The sequence below is a fragment of the Pezoporus wallicus genome, unplaced genomic scaffold (assembly GCF_028554395.1).
Source record: "Pezoporus wallicus isolate ANWC-B61680 ecotype Strahan unplaced genomic scaffold, APGP_CSIRO_Pwel_v1 contig_7011, whole genome shotgun sequence".
In the NCBI taxonomy this organism is placed as follows: domain Eukaryota; kingdom Metazoa; phylum Chordata; class Aves; order Psittaciformes; family Psittacidae; genus Pezoporus; species Pezoporus wallicus.
The window spans coordinates 3,369,909-3,392,335 of record NW_026638234.1 but is presented as its reverse complement, the minus strand read 5'-3'; the positions used below and the strand labels follow the sequence as shown (position 1 = coordinate 3,392,335).

Genomic DNA, 22,427 nt, shown 5'->3' with positions numbered 1-22,427 from the left:
CCGCATCCCGGTTCCCTCCACTGCTTTCCCATACCGCCGTATCCTCACGGCCCCACAATGCAACGCGCCGGAAACGCGTATGGCAGCTGGTGACCGTTGACAACCGGCTGCAAGATGAGGTGAAGCTGTTGGGCTACCCCGAGAAGGAGCCATGCACCACCAAGCCGTTCACCCCGCGGCGCCGTCAGGTAAAGCACGGAAGCCCTTCGGTACCGCTGTCACGCTCCTATCCCCTCGGCTGCCCGACTTTCCCCCGGCCCTGGACTCACTCCTCCAGCGTTCTGCAGCGTCCGCTCCGGGCCGAGACACTCGGCTCTCCTGTTGGCTGCGGTGCGTGTCAGCGTTGGCACGGCAGGCGGGCGCAGGCCAATCGGAAGCAGGCGGGGCGGTGCAGCGCGGTGGGGTGCGCGGCGGCGGGGCTGGGCAGGGGCGCACGTGGGTGGTGCGGCCCAGTGCGCGGTGAGTGCGGGCTGTGGGGGGGTTGGGGGTGGCTGCCCGCCCGGGGACCTGCCCGGCGGTGGGGGGACGGGACCAGCCGTGCCGAGTCTCGGGGCGCACCTGCTTCCCTCCGCGGGGGGTCCCGGCTGCCTCAGGGACAGGGAGTATTGGCTCCCAGCTGTTGTCCGGCGGCCCGGGACGGCCTGGTGCTTGGGACGGGAGCTTTCCGCGCCCCGGTGTTTTCCTGGGCGTTGGCACACCGCTCTCTTACCAGAGCACCCCCCAAACACCCAAATGGTCGTTTTATTGCTTTGGCTGCTGGCTTTGCAGCACTTTTGCGTGGGCTGTTCCGTGAAAAAGGCTAGTGAGGAGTATGTTAGACAAGTTTATCCAGAGACAGTGTGGGTTCATGCTGCCCTGACCTCCCCGCAGGAGCAAAGTCGATTTGGAAGGGATTTTGACGGTTTAGAGTTGTTCGTGTAGGATCAAATGTTGTCGATTTTGGCAGAAAAACGTGCTGGGGGGGGGGGGGGGGGGGGGGGGGGGGGGTGTAGTTCATCGGGTGAACTGTCATTTGTTTTCCTGAACAAACTTTGAATGCTAATTTGCAAAAACTGATAATTCTGCTGTTGATGATGTGGCTGTCTGCCTGTCATTCAGCAACGGGGTAATTTGTCCTAAAAGCATGCTTCAAAAAGGTTTTTCGTTAAAAAGTTCTCTGTGCCCTGTCTGTCAACTTGACTGGTTTGTGAATGCTCCAGCAGAGAATTCACCCCTAACAGCTATCATGCCTAAACAAAACTTCTCTCCAGTTCTGTTGGGCTGGCTTTAGTTGTTGTTTGTGACAGCCCCACACAGGCAGCTGTTCTCTGTGGCTGGTGTGCTGGTGAGTCCAAGCTAAGAGATGGTTTTGAAAGGATGAGTGTTATACAAGTCAGATTTAGTGCTGTGCTAACATGTTTATGCTAAGGGTGGACAGCTGGCTTAGGCCAGCCTGCAAAGACTGTGTAAGGCTGCAGAAACGTGGTTTTGAACCAGCTTAGGTTGTGTGCTTTCATTGTATAGCATATGTTGGGTTTTAAGTTTACCTGATGTTTATGAATGTTCTTTTGTGAGTTAAGGCACAGACCTCATGGGGCTACAGACAATATATACAAAATATATTTGAAGGCAAGTACTTGACTTGGAACTCTGTAGTAGTAGATTACTCTTGTTTGGAAGGGTCTACAGGCATATAAATAACAGACCCCTTCTGAATTAGTTGGTTGATAGGTTGGGAAGGCGATGATAAATCTCCCCCAGTGAAAAAACTGAAAAGTTTCAGCTCCCACTGTATGTATACTTTCAAGTATGTTAGCATATTGGTGTGTGTGAGACTTCTTCAAAGATACAAGGTATTTGCAGTAAAGAAAACTGAAAGATTGTAATAACTTCAAGATTTAATTGGGACAAACCCAATTCTTTTTCCTGTTATTAGTTAAAGTACAAGTCCTAAAGGTTTATGGGATTTTTGATGCTTAAGTTTCCCATCTTTTATATAATATTTTTGATTTAAGGTTTTAAATCATTTCACTTTTATAGTTCATGCTGTCATCTTGCTTATACAGCAGTTGCATTTGTTTCATGTTAAAGTATAATTAATTTATTTTCTTTTGAAAAGTCAAATTAAAACAAGTTAATTCACCTCAAGGAACATCTTGGCCATAGAAATAATGTATTGTTTAGCACTGAGCAAGTAAAACCAAAGCCTGTTTTCTAATTTATTATTTTTCTTTGCTAGGTCACTGTTCCATGTAAGAAAAATTACAGACTACAAATATGGGAAAGAAACGCATCAAAGGCAAACCTCCACAGACTGATGAGTCTCCAGATACGCTGGGTGTGTTTCCTCTGAGAAGTTTGTGGTCCTAATGTTTGTTTTAACCTTAAAGAGGGCTTGAAAACTCATTAATATTAGAAGGCCTATACATTAGTCACTGGCTTTGAAGTCTCATTTACAAAGTATAGGTTTGTATAATTGAAACTGGACTGCCAGGAAACTGGGTTGCTACTTAGGTTAAGTATGCTAGAAAATAATAATAATAATAATCCTGTCTTGAAAATTAGGATTATTTTCTGGTTTTCAGAAAACTCTGACACACAATTCTTTAGTCATACACAGATTGTATAAAATTCCTCAGAATATAAAGGGTTTGCGGAGTCAGCTACCAAACTGGTTGTGAAAGGTTTAAGTAGTATTTTCCTAATGAAGATTTTGTTGCAGAAGGTTCTTGCTTCAGCAAAAAAGATAGTGATTAAAACGTTTCTGTGAAACCATTTGTCTTTACACTAGCACCTAGCTTAGTACTGTCCCTGGACATTTTAGCTCTCTAGTCATGGTGCTTCTTGGCTAAAACCTCCTTCTGATCCCTGCCTTCTGCTCCTAATCCTAAATTCATGGTACCCTTCTAGCTCTACTGGAGCTCACCCCTGTTTTGAAATTTCATGATCTTGTTTACCCTGGTTGATCTAGCTCTTAATTTTGCTTGTGCTGTGTAGTATTCTGTTCTACCACCTTTTATGACCAGGTCACAGATTGTGTCTTACCCATCCTTTTTGTTGGTCCTGATTGGGCAAATGAGTTGGGCCATGTTAATTAGAGGGCACTTAGAGTTTTAGCTAGGAGGCTTGGTGTGATGGCCTGCCTATTTTAAATTTAAATCTACTTTACTTTGGTCTCCTGGTTGTCTTGGTCTTGTGTTGCCGTCTATCTTTTTAGCTTCTTTTGTCTTTTCTTCCTGAAATCAAGGTCAATGTCTGCTGTGAGTGTTCCAGCAAAGAAATCGGTTATGTTGCATTTACTGATGACATCTCACTTCTTTGGCTAAAAGTAGGCTGGTTTACCCTGACAAAGTCCTTTAAAGCCACAAATGTAAACTAAGACTGATCATTGTAAATAATTCCACTATAGTAGTAGTGGCAATAAACAAAAGTTTTGTTTAAAAAGACAGTTTTGAAGTTGTAGATGAAGCTTATGGGTTGTATGCTGGGGTTTTTTGGTTGGTTGGTTGTGGGGGGGTGTTTTGTTTTTGTGTTTTTTTTTTGTTGTTGGTTTTTTTTTTTTAGGCTTGAAGAGTGTATCTGAATGCCTGTATTTGGCTCTTACTGGCTTGCACTTGTAGTCTGGTAAAATCCTGTAATCTTGGACAGAAATAGAACTGTAGATACAAAACCTTTCACCAGTTTCAGCTCATACCAAGAGAAGTTTCCTGTCTTGAAGCTGTAATCTTGGATATGATCCCCAACAAAGATAGATTGAGGTTTTTATGCCATCTGAGCAATAAAAGTACTTCTGTAGCAAAGGACTTAAGACAGTTTAATTATGTAAACAGCTATATAATTCTTAATAAGTTTCATAAAAATGTGATTTTATTTTTAACATACTAAGTTCATACAGCATTTTGTTTAATCACGGGGTGTTTTTTTTTTTTACTTTTGAGGTAACTGCACTGTCAGATATTTGAACCTGTATTTGCAAATTTAGACACTTGTAACTGCAAGTAGTGAAGAATTGTAGGCTGATGTAGGCTAAATGTCTTAGAAACATGCACAGGAGAAAAAAGGGGAGGGATTAAAATGTGTTCCTCTTATAATTTTTATTTTTTCATTTTATTTGGAAGATCTTGAAACAGTTTGCATATGCGTTGTTTGTCAATTGCAGTTTCTCTGTTCATGACTCAAGCTTACAGCTTTTCTTCACGCAAGTTTAGTGTAACCAGCAATCTTAAAAATTAAACAAAGAAGAAATAAGGTAATTAAACTCCTGATAGTAGCTCTTAGCAACATATGCCTGGTCTCAGTGCAGCCGTTCTTAACAGAATGTGGTTAAATAGATGGAGTTCACACCATGCCCAGAAGGTGCAGCTCCGAGAAGGGTGTAGTATTGTAGTGTGGAGTGATAATGGTATAGGCAGGAGAACTCTACCATTTGCTTCTACCATAGTCTGCTGTATAATTTCACTGATGCAGCTCAGCTAGAAGTACAACCTCCATAACCTCCACTTTATAGGCCAGCCAGGTGCTGCCTTGGTGGCTGGAAATCATGGCAGTGGGTTGTGCCTGCATCCTGGGTGGTGTGGGAGTCACAAGGCCACAATAACAGAAGCCCACAGCCTGACACAGTAGGTAGGTTTTTATGCAGAAGTTTTGTCAACAACTCTGACTAAATGTGGGTTTGAGTGATAATTTTTTTGGTTTGGTTTTGTTTGTTTGTTTGGGGGGTTTTTGGTGGTTTGTTTTGTTTTTTGTAGCTTAGGATGCAGTAACAATATCCGTGTATGTAAATGGAGGTAATGAAGGGTTTCTTTCTGCTATATCCGCTAGATTGTCAGTGTTTCTTTGACTCTGGAAAGGCTGTCCTAGCTTGTGGATTGCTGTCTGTGTCTTCAACATTTCCATTTGTTATGATACCTACAACCTTCTTGTGCTTTTTATTTTGTAGAACCTGTGTGCAAGCATATTCGTAAAGGATTAGAACAAGGTCATCTGAAAAAGGCACTGCTGAATGTGGAATGGCATGTTTGTCAGGACTGCAAGGCAGATAATAAGACACAAGAGAAGTCTGAAGAGGAGACCAGTGAAAGCCCTTCAATATGGTTATGTCTAAAATGTGGCCATATGGTATCTCTTGTTTTGTTTTTAATTTCTCTTAATATCTTTCAGTGCCTCATAATATAGTGAAACAAGAGAGTTTCTATGTCAACTCTTATATTCTTTTTATAATTTTAAAAGTGGTGCATAATTTTAGAAGTGGTGCATAAATCATTTCATCTACTGTAGTGTGATTCAAGAATATCTGCTCTGAATTGGAAATGAAGTACTTAGAAGCTTGGCACAAAGGCATTTAGCAGGCTTAAGGCTAGAACACCATCTTGAGGACTTGTTTTCTTAGAAAGTCCAAATTATTTTCCTAAGAAAATAAAAATTTCTGTTAATGCTCCTGATTTGTGATTCTTACAGTGAGATCTTATGCTCACATTAGTTTAGTAAACTCAGAACTCTGCATGCTGAAGAGCTTTTTGTCTTGTTCCATTCTTCAAGCTGTTCAAATTGGAATTTGTAAATTAAATGTTCTGTCCCTGAGCAACTTTATAGTTATTCTACACCCATTTCTCTCTGCAGAAATAAGGGTCTTAAAATAGAGACCTGACCATCCTAAATAGTTTAACATGATTAAACAGTTTTCATTTTAATTCTTTGTTTATACTTTGACTTTGTTTCATTGATAGTCAACTGGATTTTGTGACGCTTCTGGTTATCAACATTATAGGGCTGTGGCAGAAATTCTCAAGAACAGCATGCTTTAAAGCATTATGAAACGCCAAGATCAGATCCCCATTGTTTGGTTCTCAGTTTGGACAACTGGAGTGTGTGGTGAGTTTGTCAGGCAACAGTTCTAAGCCATAGCTAGAGGGCATCAGAGGCTGGGATATAATTTGTTTTCTTTTATTTGTGAATTCTAGGATTTACCTCTAGACGGGTATAAAGCATTTCCACACACAAAGTTTTCAGCAGTCTTTGCTGAGGTTTGCTAAATAAATACTACTTTCTTGTAAAATTCATAACTAGAAAATTTTTGTAATTGAAGTTGAAATCGACCAACAAGTAAATGGTGCTTTTGCCTGGTCATAATACTAACACGTGGCAACCAATGTTGATATGTAGCTCTAAATCTTAACTTTCAGCTTTGGGAGAAGCTCCTTTCGTGTGCGCTTCATGACAAACTTATTTTCTCAATAAGTGTGACTTCTTAATAGCATATGTAAAGTTTAAGAAGCACAGCTGTAGAATTACAAGATGCTACTGGATCATTTAATACAAATTGCATCTCCCTGGTAGCATATCTTTCTCTTAAAAGGAAGAGTGCACTACATAAGGGGAAACCTTAATTTTCTAAACTGTACTATACACAAATACTGTGCCTGACATAGAATTTTCATTTTGCTTAGTACCCCTTTTTTTTAGAACTCATTATCTGTCACTGTTCATTTTTATAGAATCTTTTTTTATATAACAAGATCTTACTTGATTATGTTAAGCACTTTTATGTGTAATGATCAATATTTTCATTGAACTCTAGAATGAAAATAAATATTAATTGCATGTGTTACTAATGAATTAGTGAACTTTTTAGATTTAAATTAGTGTTAAAAATACTGTTTAGAAGTGCTTTATTTTCTCTTTTCTAAAACTTAGTTTTTAAATCTAAGTGCTTGCAGCTGAGAGGAAGTTGTTTAAGCAAGTTGTTTTGCTTACTTTGCTTCTCGAATTTCTTGGTTGTACAAACTTGCACAAGAAATTAGTCAGTGATTGGTATAAATTGTTATAAATCAAACCTATAGTCAAGAACCGTATTTCACAGTGGGCCTGGTATACAAAAGCAAAACCAGTTTTGGTCAGAATTTATTAATGCTATGAATGTGTGAATAGATCTTTTTATGGTGTGTATGCATTTGTGGTTGAAATTGGCATTTAAATAGTACCTGTAAACAGTTAAAACAAATGTTTTGAACTTGGAGAGAAAGAGGAGAGTTCTAGTAATTCATTAAGTTCTGCTATTTTGGGTTTACAACAAGTGCTGTTGTATGCATGTTCACTACTGGCATGACATAGCAGTTGGACCTACTTATGTTTTTTCCCTCTACCAGTCAAACAGCCATCAATGGGAAAAAAAAGCCAGCTTCTTCCAATGCCTTGATTCCTTCAAGGTTACCTCCAAATTTTTGACAGATAAAAGTTTATGATGTAAACATTACCTTGGAAAAATAACTATCATTTATTCAGGAGTAAGAATGCCTATTTTTATAATTAACCAGATGGACAATAAGTACATAATCAGGGGTACAAAAGTTGAGCAAATTTTCTTACTATGACATGAAGAAATGTGAAAAATTGCAGCTAATTTCAGGGATGCTGGAGATTTAGGGAAGCACTTTGCTGCTGACTTTTACTGCTTTTAATATCAGAAAATAGTCTGATTTATGGTAATCCTGAAATCTGCTAAATGCATTTGTGCCTGAGAACTGTAATTGGTGTGTTTCAAGATGTGAAGTATTTGCAATTTCTTCAATACTTTTTGCCACCTATTCAGAGAGCTGATTTGGCAGAACTGCAAAAATCTATACATGCAACTCTCCTTCAGCTGTATGTGTTCTGGCAGAATTTTACTCAAGCCGTTATCACTGCAGCTTCTTGCACAATTTTGTTTTAAACAGACTAGTGGCCTAACCGTGCGCTTCCTCGCTCATAAAGACACAAATATGTTTGTATCAGCAATGGAAGAGCAAATAAAAATGTGCAGGACTAATGGAGGGCAACAATTTATTTCTTATCCAGTTTAAATAAAATTAAATACTTGCTTGGCTAGAATACTCGTAGTATTTTTCCATGCCATAACAATGTAAGTAATTGTTAGGGCCTGATATTTTTGTTGATTTTGGCAAAATTTTCCCTGCATTTATTTTACTTGCAACAAGGTTTCTAAGCACAGCTTTTCAGAGTCTAATTTATACTTGTAAATCACAGCCTCCAGTCATTGAAATAATTTAGTAGAGATAACTTTTAAGCTTTCTTTTCTTGATTAGAAATAGATTGAACTCTTCTCCAAGACTTCTAAACCTTAAAATAAATCTTGTAATTTTGTGTAATGAACTGCATCAAACAAGCAAATAGTTTAGGAATTTTAAACAATAGAAAAAAAATAGGATTAATTCTCTTTCTTTTTTGGGGTGGCGGAGACAGGTGCTACATATGTGATAATGAAGTTCCATATAGTACTTCAAGCCGATTGGGCCAGACTGTGGATTATATTAGAAAACAAGTTTGCACTGGCTCATCACATACAGGTAAATAATTGTAGTATGCATGCAGTAAATCACAAAGTCCCTTAAATGTAGGAGACACTACTGTAAATCCAGAATGTACACTAAATTAGATTTAACTTTTGGAGCATTTTGTAGTTAAAGTAAAAAGCTGATTTCCTGTTCTTTTTTCATTTTTCCCTCCTGTGTCAGAGTTCTGATAGCATAAGTACTGTTTTAACCTGTGCCCCTAATTGGACCAGGATTTTGCTCAGTGTTTCCTAAACTTTTACAGACCAGAAATACAGGAATAGGAGGGGAAAAAAAATACAATTTTACTGTGACATTTTTCAATTTTTTTTTTTTTTTTTAATGCGTTGCTCAGTTGTTCTGTAAGGCATTGACTTTTGGTACTTAGAAGTGCTGTGTTTATTCATCAGAATTGCTTAGTCTGTCTTGAGATTCGAAGGATACTTTGAATGTTTAAAAGTATTTTTGTAGGTACTTGTGAATGTATCAGCTGGAATTACTGTCTCCAGCTGTTGTAGCACATGAAGGCATATACAAGAGGATTTGTCTGCTGGGTCTGTACATTTAGTTTAGGTAGCTGCAGCGCCTTCAGAACTCCCCTAAAACAGCATGTTCAGCCCACAGTCTGTAAAACGTGGTTGTTTAAAAGGAGATAAACCCAGCAAAACCACCCACTTTCCGCAGTGGCAAAACTGGTTTTGTACAAGGTATTTCCACTAGAAAACCTGGAAGAATTTGCATATCAAAATAAATGCTGTAACTCATAGCTATCAAAAATTACACATTTGGATGAAATTGTAGCCCTGTTGGGAAACAGATCACAACCATCCAGCAATGCCAAGTGACTGTCTCCAAATATTTGTTCAGGAAGCAGCTGAAGTTTTCCCTCACAGACCAGAATCTTTGAGTGGTTTTGGTCAGTCTTTTCCAGATGCATAGTTTTTGTGCATCTAATATCCTTGACCTTCTTATTGGTTCCCAAAATTCTCTTTTTCAGGTTTGATCTGGAAAACAAATGAATACCTGGTTGCAGTTGTTCAGGTGTTCTATCTGTTGTTGTCCATCCGTTTCTTGTCCATCTGCAAAGATTGTACTGTCTGTTGCCCTTTCTTTCTCTGAGCTGGTTTTACTTTATTTTAAAGTTAATCTTGGCTCACAGCTCTATTTGTCAGAAACTGAATCAATAGTAGACTGCCAAACTGTCAGAACCAGTGTGGGTGTTACTCTGAAAATTAACCAGAATTCCTTTATGGTTTTATTATGGTCATTGAAATTTTGAACTACGCACCAAAGTAATTTTAGGGAAGATATCTTAATGTCTTAAAGAATATAAACCTTCCAGTTTCATCTGCCTAGGTTCATGAAATGAACATGTGAATGCGTTCACAGTGGGAGGCCTGTGCATTTCATTTCAGTCAAAACGGGTATCTCAGATGCCATCATGTTGGATGTTGTATAAAGCCCTAACATATATGGTTTGCTACAGGAATTCAACTTCAGATAACACATGCAGAGTTTCAGAGATTGATGGTATGCATGGCTAGTGGGCCAAGTGGCGTGTTTAAATTGCATGCTGATCTGAAATGACATTTCAGGGGTTTGTTGATGTTTTTGTTTGGTTTATTTTTCAACTCCTGTTACCTAGACAGTTTAAGAATCTACCTCAGTAGCATTACACAATTGCAGAATTAATTATATGTTTACGTTTTAAACATCATAAATTGCTGATGCCTATTTTTCTTTTCTTAGCACATTCCCTGTTACTGGGTAATATGTGGTATGTTTTTTCTTTATTATTTCAGTAGTAAAGCAACAAGAGAACAAAGAATTTGAAAATAAAAAAGTAGAAAAGGACAGCAAAAATGAGCAAGAAAAAGAAGTCTCACTTAAAGAAGAGAATTCTAACTCAAGTACTAACTCGGAAGTGACTGTGAAGGGACTTAGTAACTTGGGGAATACATGTTTCTTTAATGCAGTGATGCAGGTATGGTAGTTACTGCTTAAAAAAGAAACCTTAAAAACAAACAAACCAACCAACCAACAACAAACAACCCAAGCCTTTGAATTAAAAAAAAAAAAAAACAACAAAAGAAAAAACAAACAAAAACAAAAAAAAAAGCCAAAGTCAGTCAGCCCACAACTCTGCTGCCACCAGTATTGTACAATGACACAATTAAAATGTTTGGGATTTTTGTTTTGTTTTGTTTTTAATATCTGCCAAGAATGAAGCGTTCTTTTTAAAAATAGTGTGTTGGCCCAGAGAAATGCAAAGAAATGGAGCTGCAGGTTCAGACTTGCTGAAGGGAAAATATAACAAACTGCCTTGTCTTTGAGGGACAGCATCTTTTGCTGATGTAGACTGAGCATGCCAAATTCTTGCTTTTATAAAAAAATAGTCTGGCACATTGCCCTTGCTGACCTCTTAGGATATAAGACATTAATACCCGAACACCATGTGTGTTTACTGAAACACAAATGTTTCTCTCGGCAACAGGAAATCAAACAAAAGTAAATGTTAACAGGATGAGCATATTGCATTGCTATCTTGTGTGTCTTGCTCATCTAAGCAGTGTCTGGATATAATAAGCTTGCTCTTTACATGCAAGTTGTAATACAAATGAATCTTGTGCTCTTTGGCTTTTGATACTGAAGCTTTACTCAAAATTTCTCCTCACAGGTTTTAGTAAACAGTTTGTTTTATTTTTTAAACATGTTTTAAACCAAGCGAATATACACACTCCATTTTACCTTTTGATTTTTAGAAAACAGACACTAGGAAATAGAAGATCAGTCTGTAGAAGAATTTAGGGTTTCTGCAATCTAAAATAATACAGAGAGAAGACCTGACAGTCCCATTAGCTGTATGGAATGTACCTTTAACTGTTAGACACCATTAGAATTTCTGGAGTGGTGGTTTCCACTCTAGTTCTGTATTTGGGAAAAATAAATTGATACTAATCTGATTGCTGCCAATTGCATGACCAGTGGAACTCAACTGCTCTTCCTCTTGTTCCCAGTTACCAACCTTTTTCTTTCATGTTCTGCAGAATTTATCACAAACTCCAGTCCTGAGGGAGCTGCTTAAAGAAGCTAAAATGTCTGGCACAACAGTTAAAATTGAGTCACCTGAGTTATCCATGGTATATATGCTTTGACTTCCATACTGTTTCTTTCCACCTTCCAAGCCTGTTAAAGAATCAAGAAGCACTCATCTCTGGATTTTAAATCTGTTTCAGCTAAATAATAAGATTAAGATGTAAAATCAGCAGGAACTTCCATAAAGCTGCTTCTGAAGTCCACAGAGTTCTTTCATTCAAAGTGAAAGAGCAGTGATTCATTAGCTATTAGTTGTCAGTTGTTAGTACTTACATTATGATTATTTAAAGGGTGAAAATATGTAACTTTTCCTACAGTGTCGCTCGTCTAAATACAAAATAGGAAACTAGAGGATGTTTGTGGTGGCAATTGAAATAACACACCTCTCATTTCAGTTAGGGATTTGGAAGGGAAAGAAGGGTTGTGCGTTTTAAGAAATTGTTGGGTTTTTTTTATTCCTAATAAAAGCAAGAAATCCAGAGTTGCAACTAAGCAGTAAATATTTAATGATTCTTAGCCCAGTGTTTTGGTTTCACCTCAACAGAATCCACCTGTTGATTGTTTTTGTTAGGTTAACTTACTGCCATTTTAGAGGGTTTGTTTATAATAATGTTTTCAATTGTTGAAGTGTTTAAGTAAGGAGAATCTACCCCAGAAGGATCTGTCACCAAATTAAGGCAAAACAACTTTGCTGCTTTTCTTTAAAACAGGAACCTCAGCTGATAAAACTCGATCAGCCAGGTCCTTTGACATTAGCCATGTATCAGTTCCTGACAGAAATGCAAGAAACAAAAAGAGGGGTCGTCACTCCTAAGGAACTTTTTGCTCAGGTTTGTAAAAAGTGAGTATCTTTACAATTGCATGTCATAGCAAGTATGAAAAAAGCTTGCTATTTAAAAAGACAGAGAGTTTTGTCCCTTTTTTTCTTGAGCTCGCATCATAGCCTGTAGAATTTGTATAATACGTAGCAAGTTTTGAAAGAAGCAAAATATAAATGAACAGAAGTAAAATGAAAGATTAACAGTGACATATTCTGATTAGCTAAGCTTCATATTTTTAGAAAACACCGTATATAGACATTTGTTGCTTTTATATACATACATGCTTAAGACTCTGTCCTTTTATGTCTGATGTGAATTGTTTTTACTTTGTCCAAGTTCAGTTATACTTTACAACCATCATTTCACTTAACAGAGCAATACGATTTAAAGGTTATCAGCAGCAAGACAGTCATGAGTTGCTTCGTTACTTACTTGATGGAATGAGATCAGAAGAAATGCAAGTGAGTGCTAATTTCATAGTTTTGCAAAACCTGTCTTCTTCATGCTGTAGATCAAGACTTTCCCCTCTGCTGAGAGGAAAGGAACGTTCTTTCTAAGTTGAACTCTGAGAGTGCTTTGTGCTGCTCATAACACACGCTTCAAGCAGATGAGCTACAAAGCTGTAGAACTGGGCAGCTTCTAAGCAGCGTGGTTGTGAAGGAACAACCATGGGTATTACAGGCCACAAACTTCCCTCTTTGAATACTTTTGTTAAATGAAAGTAGTATCTCCTACATATATTGCATGTGCCGTTTAGGTTTCTAAGGCAATGATATTTTCTGCCATTTTACAAGGCAGGGAACTGATTATGCTCAAGCCAAGTAGAAAGGTTCAGTTTTGCTTGCTTTAAAGGTCTTTGGTTACTTCAACACTACTAACATAAATGTCTGTTGTCCTTCAGAAATAGATTGATTTGTCCAAAATTTCTACAGAAAAGCATGGCGTATGTGTACTCTCCCTAACGTAATGTTCTTTTTTCTTAATTTCTGAAATGCCTGAAAGCTCACTTAATTTGGAAAAGTATTTTACCCTTAGGCTTACTTTCTTGCATCCTAATTGCAACATTAGAGTTGCAAGCTTGTTTCTCAGTTGCTCTTCTTCTCTGGCATTTGTGGTGGTTTATATTGATTCTCTTAATTACTGGTGATTAAATTTTTTTCCTCCATCTGAAACATTTTGTGAAGTTAACTAGTAAACAGAATTAGTTTAGGAAATTTTACAGTATGTGTTTGTTTTGAAAATTTCAGCAAATAAGTGTTGGAATACTGAAGGCACTGACTGACTCTAAAAAACAAAATGAAGAAGAAATGAAAAAGAAAATTAAAGGTAAAATATATGTTTCTGATAATTTAAAACTTTGTTTCATTGAAGTACCCAAAGTAACACTAATAGTATCAACTAAAAAATTTATGTTTAATTGTACAACTTTATGGGATCTCTTGAGTATGTGTGTTTCTAGAGTATAGGGCTCAATAGTGTTAAGTCTATTTAAATGTCTTACCGAACCTTAACAGTCTAAGAGAGAGTTGATTCTATAGACATTATACATTAAAATATGTTTGGGTAGTGTTTAATTATTCAAATATTATCACATGAATGTAATTATTCCTTTAATAATATTAATCTAATAATCCATTGGTACTTAACAGTGGTATAAAAGGGAAACAAACACTGAACAGAAGAATTTTTAAACTTTTCAACATCACTTAGGTTAGAAGTCAAAGAGCAAGTTTAAGTTTAAATTGTGTGCTACACTGAAAATACAGCTTGAGGAAATTGCTTTTGGTTTAGGGCACTTATACAGACCAAAGTTGGTGCTTGGTTTTTAGGTTCAGGCAGCTTTTTGAGTTAAGTCCTGTGAGAAAATGGGAACTCTTACTGGGATGCAGTACTTCTGAGAAAATGAGGAAACGTGTTTGGGTTGAGAAAGTGGTAAAGGTGTTGGTTCAGTCAAGCTGTCTTCTGCAAATCTGTTTTTGCTTCCATTTCTTTGGTATATGAAAGAATCTTAAGAATCTTGCTGTAGTTCTGAAGGAAACTAGAACAAACCAACACATTCCACCATACATCTTGTATATGTATTCACTTCTTCTTAAAGGTGGTATGCCATAACTAAATTGGTTGTCAGTATATTCAGTGTAATATTACAAACTTTACTATATACTTTGTCAATTCTCAGATTATGAAAAGAAAAAGGGAATACAGAGTTTTGTGGATCGGATTTTTGGTGGAGAATTAACCAGTACAATTATGTGTGAGGAATGCAGAACCGTAAGTAAATTGCCTGCTTTTAATAGCCTAGAGTATGATTTTATGTAATCTATGTAATTTATGTAATGTAGGAGAACACCAAAATAGCTATATGTAGATATAAGTGAAACTAGTGAAGTGTTTTTTGGTGGGGTTTTTTTTTTTTTTCATTTTATTCACTTCTAGGAGTCAGCTAGCTACATGCATTTCAAAGAGGAGCATGGTTTGGCTGGAATCTTTCTTCCCTTATGTTATAAAGCTATATTTTATACATGGATAGCTGTTTGTCAAGGTAGATTAGCTGTGTTACGTTTGTGTGCACTTGTGAAAACATGACTTAAATGCAAACAAGGCTACGTACAGCCTTGACAGCAAGCCAGCTGCTTCCAAACAAAATTAAACTGGACTTTTGAATATTCATTTAAAGGTATCCTTGGTCCATGAGTCTTTTCTTGATTTGTCACTTCCTGTACTAGATGATCAGGTAAGAAATTGTACGTGCTTGCCTTTTGCATTAATTTTTATTCTCTTGCATGAAAACACCTTTATTATATAATCAGTAGGGAATGAATCTATGCATATTTCTAAATGTCTCTTCTGAAACTTAAAATAAGTTTGCCCAGAAGGCTAGAAAATAAGATTTTTTTATTTTTATGAGAGTCATTCCTGTAGGTCGTGGCTCATAAATGGTCTCTAGAAAATCTAATAGTCTGTTGGTAATCTTGCTGCTTTGTCAATTAACGTTTCTAATGTAGAGATCAGCTTAGGTGGTAATCTGGAATGTACCAACATTGCCTCACTATTGTAGAAGGCTGTTTCAAAAAACAAGGCTTCCCAACTCATCTTCACTGTTGTAAAACTAAACGGTGAAGAGCAGCCGGACGGCCAGGTACAAGTCCACCGCCACGTCCGTCCCACCCTGCTGCTGGAGCCCACCCATATTACAAGTCATTGCCATAAAATACAGTGAGACAAGAGCCTTAGCCCAAGCCCCACACTTGATAAACACTAACACAGCAAATACCGGCTCTAAGTAATGTACTGCATTCTGAAACTGTGAGATCAAGAGGAACAAGTCTGAGAGCCAATAAATCAGCATTGTGACGAGTGACTATTAATCCGGACAGATCTGTTGTTATCTCAACCCCTTGTGCCCCACGTTGGGCCCAAAATGAACTGTCATGGTTTAAACCAAACCAGACAACTCGTTCACTCGCTTCCCCTCCCCCTACTCCCAGAGGGACGGACAGGAGAGTCAAAAAGAATTCAACTCCCATGGGTTGAGATAAGAACAGTTTAGTAACTAAGGTATAACACAAATCACTGCTGCTACCACCAATGATAATAATGATAAAGGAAATAACAAGGGAAGAGAATACAACACCTCACCACCAGCCGACCAATAACTCGCCCCCACCCAGCCCGACCAAGCACCGACCCATACCTCTTTCAGCCCCATAGTCTCCCAGCTCCAGCTAACTCCCAGTTACATCCTGGGCATGACGTGCTGTGGAATACCTCTTTCGTCATTTTGGGTCAGGTGTCCTGTCTCTGCTTCCTCCTGGCTTCCCCTCCTCCCTGGCAGAGCATGAGGCTCACAAAGTCCTTGGCCAAACCAAAACATCCTTGTTATCAGCTCTGTTCCCGAGCCGAAAGTCAAAACACTGCACTGCACCAGCTACCAAGAAGGAGAAAAATGACTGCTACTGCTGAACCCAGGATATATGTCTTCTGCAACAAACAAATTTTATCATAGCAGAAGCAGACAAATTCTGTGGCAGGCAGTTCAACTACAAATGTCTCTCTATTTGTGTAAAATGTTACTCCTCAGTGCATTTAATGAGACATCTGTTAGAGCCAAAGGTAATGTTGCCCCTTTACAGGTTCAGAATTTGGCCCTTGGTTTTTCATACTGTTTCATTCTGGAATTCATTGTTTCACGTGGGCTCCCTCTGGAGTGAGACACTTCTTTTGTAAATATTAGGGTAGCATAAATGAGTTACTTGTATGTTATAGTCTCTAAAATGCTTTCTCTTGAGCTGAAAACTCACATAACATCGCATTCATAGTTTTCTTTTGAATACTATTTTGTTATTCGGGACAGTAACATCTCTACTTCTGTGGTGGTTTTGTGGCTTTTTGCATATTTTTTTTCATAGAAAGTAAAAAATACAAATGAGAGAAACATTAAGAAAAACAAAGAAAAGGAATCTGAAGATGAAGAGAACAAAAATGATGACTGTTACCTTAAGCAGAAAGATGAGCCCCCTGGTACAAGTAAGCACCTTCAGAAAAAAGTAAAGAAACAGGCCAAAAAACAAGCCAAGGTTGGTTTTGATCAGTGTTTCACTTTTATTAATGAAGTGCTTGCAACTTTCAGTAAAACAAATTTTTTTTGGTTCTTCAGATTAGGTAGAGACCGCTTAGAATTTCTACTCTGTAAAATGCACAACTGATAAGACTGATTTTATCTACATCATTGCTATTAAGAAGTTACGTATTCTGTTAAGAGTTGCTGTGCTATATATAAGCTAATATCCAGAGGAATGTGGAATTTTGATGCTTGTATGAAGTAATTAATTTGTTTCAGACAGCTGTTCTCTAGTCGTTGATTGCAAGAATACTCACAAAACTATATCCTTTCTTATGTCTGTGTTCTAAAGAGAATCCTGAATGTATTTTGAAGATACTGTGTAACAAGAAGCATTGGGAACTATAGCATAGAATCACAGAATGGTTTGGGTTGGAAGGGACCTTAAAGCCTATCTAGTTCCAACCCCCCTGCCACAGGCAGGGACACCTTCCACTAGACCAGGTTGCTCAAAGCCGCGTCCAACCCGGTCTTGAACACTGCCAGGGATGAAGCAGACACAGCTTCTCTGGGCAGCCTGTGACAGTGCCTCACCACCCTCACAGTGAAGAATTTCTTTCTAAATCCAATCTAAATCTCCCTCTTTCAGTTTAAAGCCATTCCCCCTTGTCTTGTCACTACAGTCCCTTGTAAAATAGTCCCTCTCCAGCTTTCTTGTAAGCCCTGTTTATGTACTTAAAGGCTGTTATAAGGTCTTCCTAGAGCCTTCTCATCTCCAGGCTGAACAAGCTCTCTCAGCCTGTCTCAGTGGGACTAAATTCAGTATATTAGTCACCTCTGGTTATTAAATCATACTTTCCCACCCTATGCATCTATGGCATGCTACAAAAATTTTGATAAATAGTAATAAATGCTAAATATATTTTAAACTTGTTCTGGTTTTTGTGTTCTTCTATGTTACGTATTCCAATTTGCAGAGCCAGCGCCGTCAACAAAAACTTCAAGGAAAGGTGCTTCACTTGACAGATATCTGTGCAACTGAACAGCCAGAAAAAGATGTTGAATACAACCAAGAATCAGAGGCAGAAATTGGCTCTGAAATGCCTGATACGAAGCAAGAAGACAAGTCATCAAATGATTGCAAAGATCGCTGCTTAACTCAAAAAGACTTGAGTATTCAGGGAAATAGTATAGAAGTTCAGAGCATGCATGAAAATACAGGAAAGCCAGAACAGGAGTGTGAAGAAAAGGAATCTCTCAGGGATCTCCCTATGGAAGGCTTAGATTGTCCTGGAGAGTTAGTCAATGGACTTGACAATATATCTTTGAAAGATGAAGATGATGAAAATAATGAGGAAGAGCTTGCTTCTGACTTTTCAAAACTACATTTGGGTGCCAATACTGAATCTGATATGAGTACCTTAGATGACCTACAGTCTGTTCCCATCAAGACATGTGAAGTATTGACTGAAGATCCAGAAACAGCATTTTGTACTCTTGCAAATAGGGAAGATCTGAACCCGGAAGAAGGTTCAATCCATCACTGTTTGTATCAGTTTACCCGTAATGAAAAACTTACTGAGACCAATAAACTACTGTGTGATGTATGTACACAAAGACATGGACCAAAGAAGAACATGAAAAGTATGACAAATTATCTTTAAGAAAACAAATATTCTAAATATGTCCCTATCTGCTGCTTGGGTGGGTGAGGGAGTGGAGAGCAATATCCCTAAAGTGGCATTGGTGTAACTTTAACTTGGATACGTGGAACTAGTATTCAGTGGGTAGGTTGTAAGAACCTTTTTTCATACAGATTAATACAAGTAAGTTCTTAACTGAGCAGAATAACAGGCTCACAAGCTCAGGTACAGAATACTGCAGGACTGAAAAAGAGGAGTGGGTTTGGATTTGGTTGGAGGAAAAGGGCACTGCAGTCTAAACATAAATTTTGTGAGTAAATGTAGGGAGTAGAGATTTAGCAGGTGACTTTTTTTCCTGTTTACTCCTTAAATACCAAAATTCTGCTGAGACAGTAATAGGGAAATCCTGTTGGTGTTTGCACAAAAGGACGGTAAAAGCTGCATGCAATTTCTGATGATGAGACTTGTGGAGAAGGGGGAGAATTCATCCTGCTTGTGCAGACATTGCTTAGTAACATGAGGGGTTACTTTTCTTATATGGAATCTGCAAGATGGCAGCTGTTGTACAGTTAATCAGGTTAAGGGGGAATATTCCATTTCTCAGTTGTAATAGATTACATTAGAGCAGCCTAAGTAGTGAAAATAAATTCTTGGTGTAACGTTTGTTTAGACATTAATCATTGGTGGTTTTTCTTTTCTGCAGGTGAAAAATACATTTATACTAATGCCAAAAAGCAGATGCTAATCTCTCTTGCTCCTCCAGTTTTAACTCTTCACTTAAAAAGGTTTCAACAGGTAAGTAGCAGGCTGATAACTGCAAAAATGCATATGTACAGAGTATCAGTTTAATATGTATATAGGCACATAATACTAGCTTAACTTAAATCTAATGTTAGCATATTTTCATGAGAGACTGTTTTGGTTTAGGGTTTTTTTTCCAGTGTTCAGAAGGCATTGGTGTGCAGCATTGCTTTTTTGTGGCCTTTGAGGAGCTGGGGTGTATCTTCCTGAAAGAATATTCCTTAGTTACCTGGAAAACACTGTTTTATGAGCTTATTTGTAAGACATTCCCTCACTGTTGTTACTGTTTACTGGATTAAGCAGCATCTTGGTATTAATTGTTTCCTGCTACTACAGCAGTTCAGTACAGATAGAGTAAGATCCCTTACTAAGTGAGTGTAACAAATAGGTCCATAAAATTGGAAAAGATTCTGAGCCTTACGAGGTGATGGTGGTGAAGCATGGAGAATGGAGAGCAATGCAACTTGAGTCTTATTTATAGACACTGAAGTAAAGTGGTTTATGTTTTTTTCCAAGTTGTAGGAAAACTTTTAGGGCTTTAGGTTTTCAAGAAAGAAAAGAGGAATGGGATGGGGATGTGAGACAGTATTGCCTCTTCCGAATTTAAAGCTGTTCAGTGCTTTGGTCAAAAAGCTTGAAAAATAAGGGAGGTAACTTTAAGTAGATGAAAAACAATTTCACAGAGAAAATGGAAATATGTAGCTTATTCCAAGAGACTGTAACATAATTAAGAAAATAACATTTCTCATCTCCTTTTGTTTTTCTAGTTTGATACTGGAAGATTATTTACATAGGGCAGGAGTAGAATTTACATCAGTTCTGACAATATAAAATTAGATCCTCAAGCATATCACAGTGTCTGAGAAGCAAGAGATGTCCTCATAGTTACATAAGTGTATTAGAGCCGATTCTTTCTCTACTTTTGCTACCTTTAAGTTACCATAAGAGTGAGTTGAAGAGCCATGTTGTGTTCCAGCGCAGCATGTGGGGGCCAGGAGGTACTGCTGGTAAACCTTGGGCATTGGAGGGAAAAAGAAGTGTTACTTTTTCACCAGTTTTGTGTAATGTAAACCTGATTTTTTTTATTGTTGAAACTTCAACCCAAAACATTTAGTAACTAAGCGTGGTTTTAACACTTACATTTTAACTTTATGGGATTTTACTTTGTTTAAGGCTGGATTTAATCTCCGGAAGGTTAACAGGCATATCAAGTTTCCAGAAGTGATAGACTTGGCTCCTTTCTGTACAGCTAAATGTAAAGTAAGTGGGAAAACAATCAGATTCTCCTTTCCCATGTTCTAACAAGCTTTCATGATTAAGCTGTTTAGCAGGATCTTTGTAGAATGCTTGTCAAGCTTCAGTTATTTTGTGTGATAATACAGGGTAACTTACAAGTGCAGCTTATACTTGAGTCAGAGTATGTCCATTGACCATAGCTGTAGTGCTTGCATGAATCTGCAATGACCAGCTTCACTTTCATTAGCAAGCAGATCAGAGCAAAGTGAAGAGTTTGCGTTCTAGCCTTGCTTAAAACCCAGTACCTGACTGGCATGTCTAAACTTCTGCTTTTATAGAATGTGGCTGAAGGGAATACAAAAGTATTGTACTCTCTCTATGGAGTTGTTGAGCACAGTGGAACAATGAGGTCTGGGCACTATACTGCATATGCTAAAATGCGAAGTATGAACAACCATCTCTCTGATCTTGTCCTTCGAGGGCAATCTCCTCAAGGTAAATAATTTGAAATATTTTACAAATTCTTACCGCACAACAGTACAGGATTGATTGCTTCAATTCTTCATAAATTTTACTCCTAAATTCTTCCTTTCACAGCTTTAGAAACTGAACCAGTAAAAGGGCAGTGGTTCCACATCAGTGACACCCACGTACAAGCTGTGTCTGTGTCAAAAGTGCTGAGCTCTCAAGCCTATCTTCTCTTTTATGAGCGACTCCTTTAACTCATCTGAGAAACCTTCTTATAGGTGTTGAGAGGTGGTTATCTTCAGGTGGTCTGAAAGAAGCAAGACTTGCAAATCATGGTCTTAACATGTTGTAGCTACTGTATACAACTGAAGGAATATACTTTATGCTTCGTAGACATGCTGACAAGTGGTTAACTTATACTTTTCCCAGTGTTTTCACTGCTTTTAAATAAAGGCCTTTTACAAAATTACAATGTTAAGTTTGTGTTGAGTGCATTGGCACAAACAAGGAACCACTACTTTTAGTTTCCTGCACGTGCTACACATTTCAGTCAACTTACACTTCAAACTAGTTCTCTTGGCTATCATCTAAGTGTATTTTAGAACTGGGATCCAAGTAGAAGCTGTTTCTTCCTACACATCTTACAGCTGAGACCAATTCAGCATCACCTCCTTTTCCACTGTTGGTTTATGCCCAATAGTGTCATTCCTGGTGTGCAAACTCTCCGGGAATTCTTCTACATGGGAATGTTGCCGGTATTTTGGCAAGGCTGAGAGCTTGGGTCTCTCTCCCTTTTGCTACAGGCATTCCTTCTGCACTGGGGAGGGGTAAGAAAACTAGTCCTGCAGTGACTTGTAACTATAAAGTTCTCTTCTCCACAGGCTAGGCTTCACATTGGGTTTCACATAAATAAAATCTTGGCTTGTCCATGCTAGAGCAGCAGCTGCTTACATTCAGTGCATTTTTCACAACCTCACTAACGAAATGGGCAGTCTTAACGTGTTCTTGTTACCCTTACAGTCAGCAGCAGCAGCACTTGTGCAGCTGACTGTTATCAGTATGCCAATCCTGAAAACTTGCTGAGTTTATTTTTTGGCCACACCAGCAATGGACTATAAAGCAAGCATTAGTGTAGCTGCTGTGTGGCAGCCTTATTTAGGCATAAGATAGTTGTAGACTTGATTTAGCCTTCCACTCCCTTCTGGCTGTGAAACAGTAGCACTGGCAAGAGTAATAAAAGCATTAATTATTGAAGTGACTTGAATTTCAAGTGCAGTTCTCCTTTCAAGTTACTCCAAGACACACAAGCTGTTTACTTTCCAAGAAGAATCTTAACAGAGGACTTTGCTTGAAAGATTCTGGTATTCTGCATCATGCTAGCTAGTGCTGCCCAGCCTTTATTTTTAAGGCCATTAGAATGAGATGCAGTTCACGGCAGTCACGCTGCCATTTTGAGAGCATGGAGACTCTGTAAAGGGTGACAATGAAGCTGATA

At 38.2% G+C, this 22,427-nt stretch overlaps 1 protein-coding gene across 4 annotated transcripts; it reads left to right on the top strand.

Annotated features, from left to right (window-relative positions):
- The first annotated feature begins 167 nt into the window (after positions 1 to 167).
- USP16 (ubiquitin specific peptidase 16) lies at positions 168 to 21,404 on the top strand. 4 transcript variants are annotated; one of them, XM_057410196.1, is made up of 18 exons: positions 168 to 188; positions 2,219 to 2,317; positions 4,919 to 5,097; positions 5,747 to 5,850; positions 8,218 to 8,321; positions 10,109 to 10,290; positions 11,354 to 11,446; positions 12,113 to 12,243; positions 12,597 to 12,684; positions 13,471 to 13,549; positions 14,403 to 14,494; positions 14,901 to 14,957; positions 16,633 to 16,800; positions 17,762 to 18,428; positions 19,131 to 19,222; positions 20,402 to 20,488; positions 20,803 to 20,959; positions 21,062 to 21,404. In XM_057410196.1, the coding sequence occupies exons 2-18, from the start codon at positions 2,257 to 2,259 to the stop codon at positions 21,184 to 21,186; spliced, it is 2,466 nt and encodes an 821-aa protein (XP_057266179.1). In that variant the 5' UTR covers positions 168 to 188; positions 2,219 to 2,256; the 3' UTR covers positions 21,187 to 21,404. The 4 variants fall into 4 exon arrangements, with proteins under 4 accessions (XP_057266179.1, XP_057266180.1, XP_057266182.1 ...); XM_057410197.1 differs by lacking the exon at positions 168 to 188 and having other exon boundaries at positions 1,247 to 2,317; positions 10,112 to 10,290; XM_057410199.1 differs by lacking the exons at positions 168 to 188; positions 2,219 to 2,317 and having other exon boundaries at positions 4,959 to 5,097; positions 8,214 to 8,321; positions 10,112 to 10,290.
- Positions 21,405 to 22,427: the final 1,023 nt, after the last annotated feature.

Excerpts from the sequence above, each read along its gene's own strand:
- USP16 (XM_057410196.1), top strand. The coding sequence starts at position 2,257 with ATGGGAAAGAAACGCATCAAAGGCAAACCTCCACAGACTGATGAGTCT. Across the intron at positions 5,098-5,746 it reads GTCTAAAATGTGGCCATATG|GGCTGTGGCAGAAATTCTCA; the intron begins GTATCTCTTGTT and ends TCAACATTATAG. Across the intron at positions 8,322-10,108 it reads CACTGGCTCATCACATACAG|TAGTAAAGCAACAAGAGAAC; the intron begins GTAAATAATTGT and ends TTATTATTTCAG.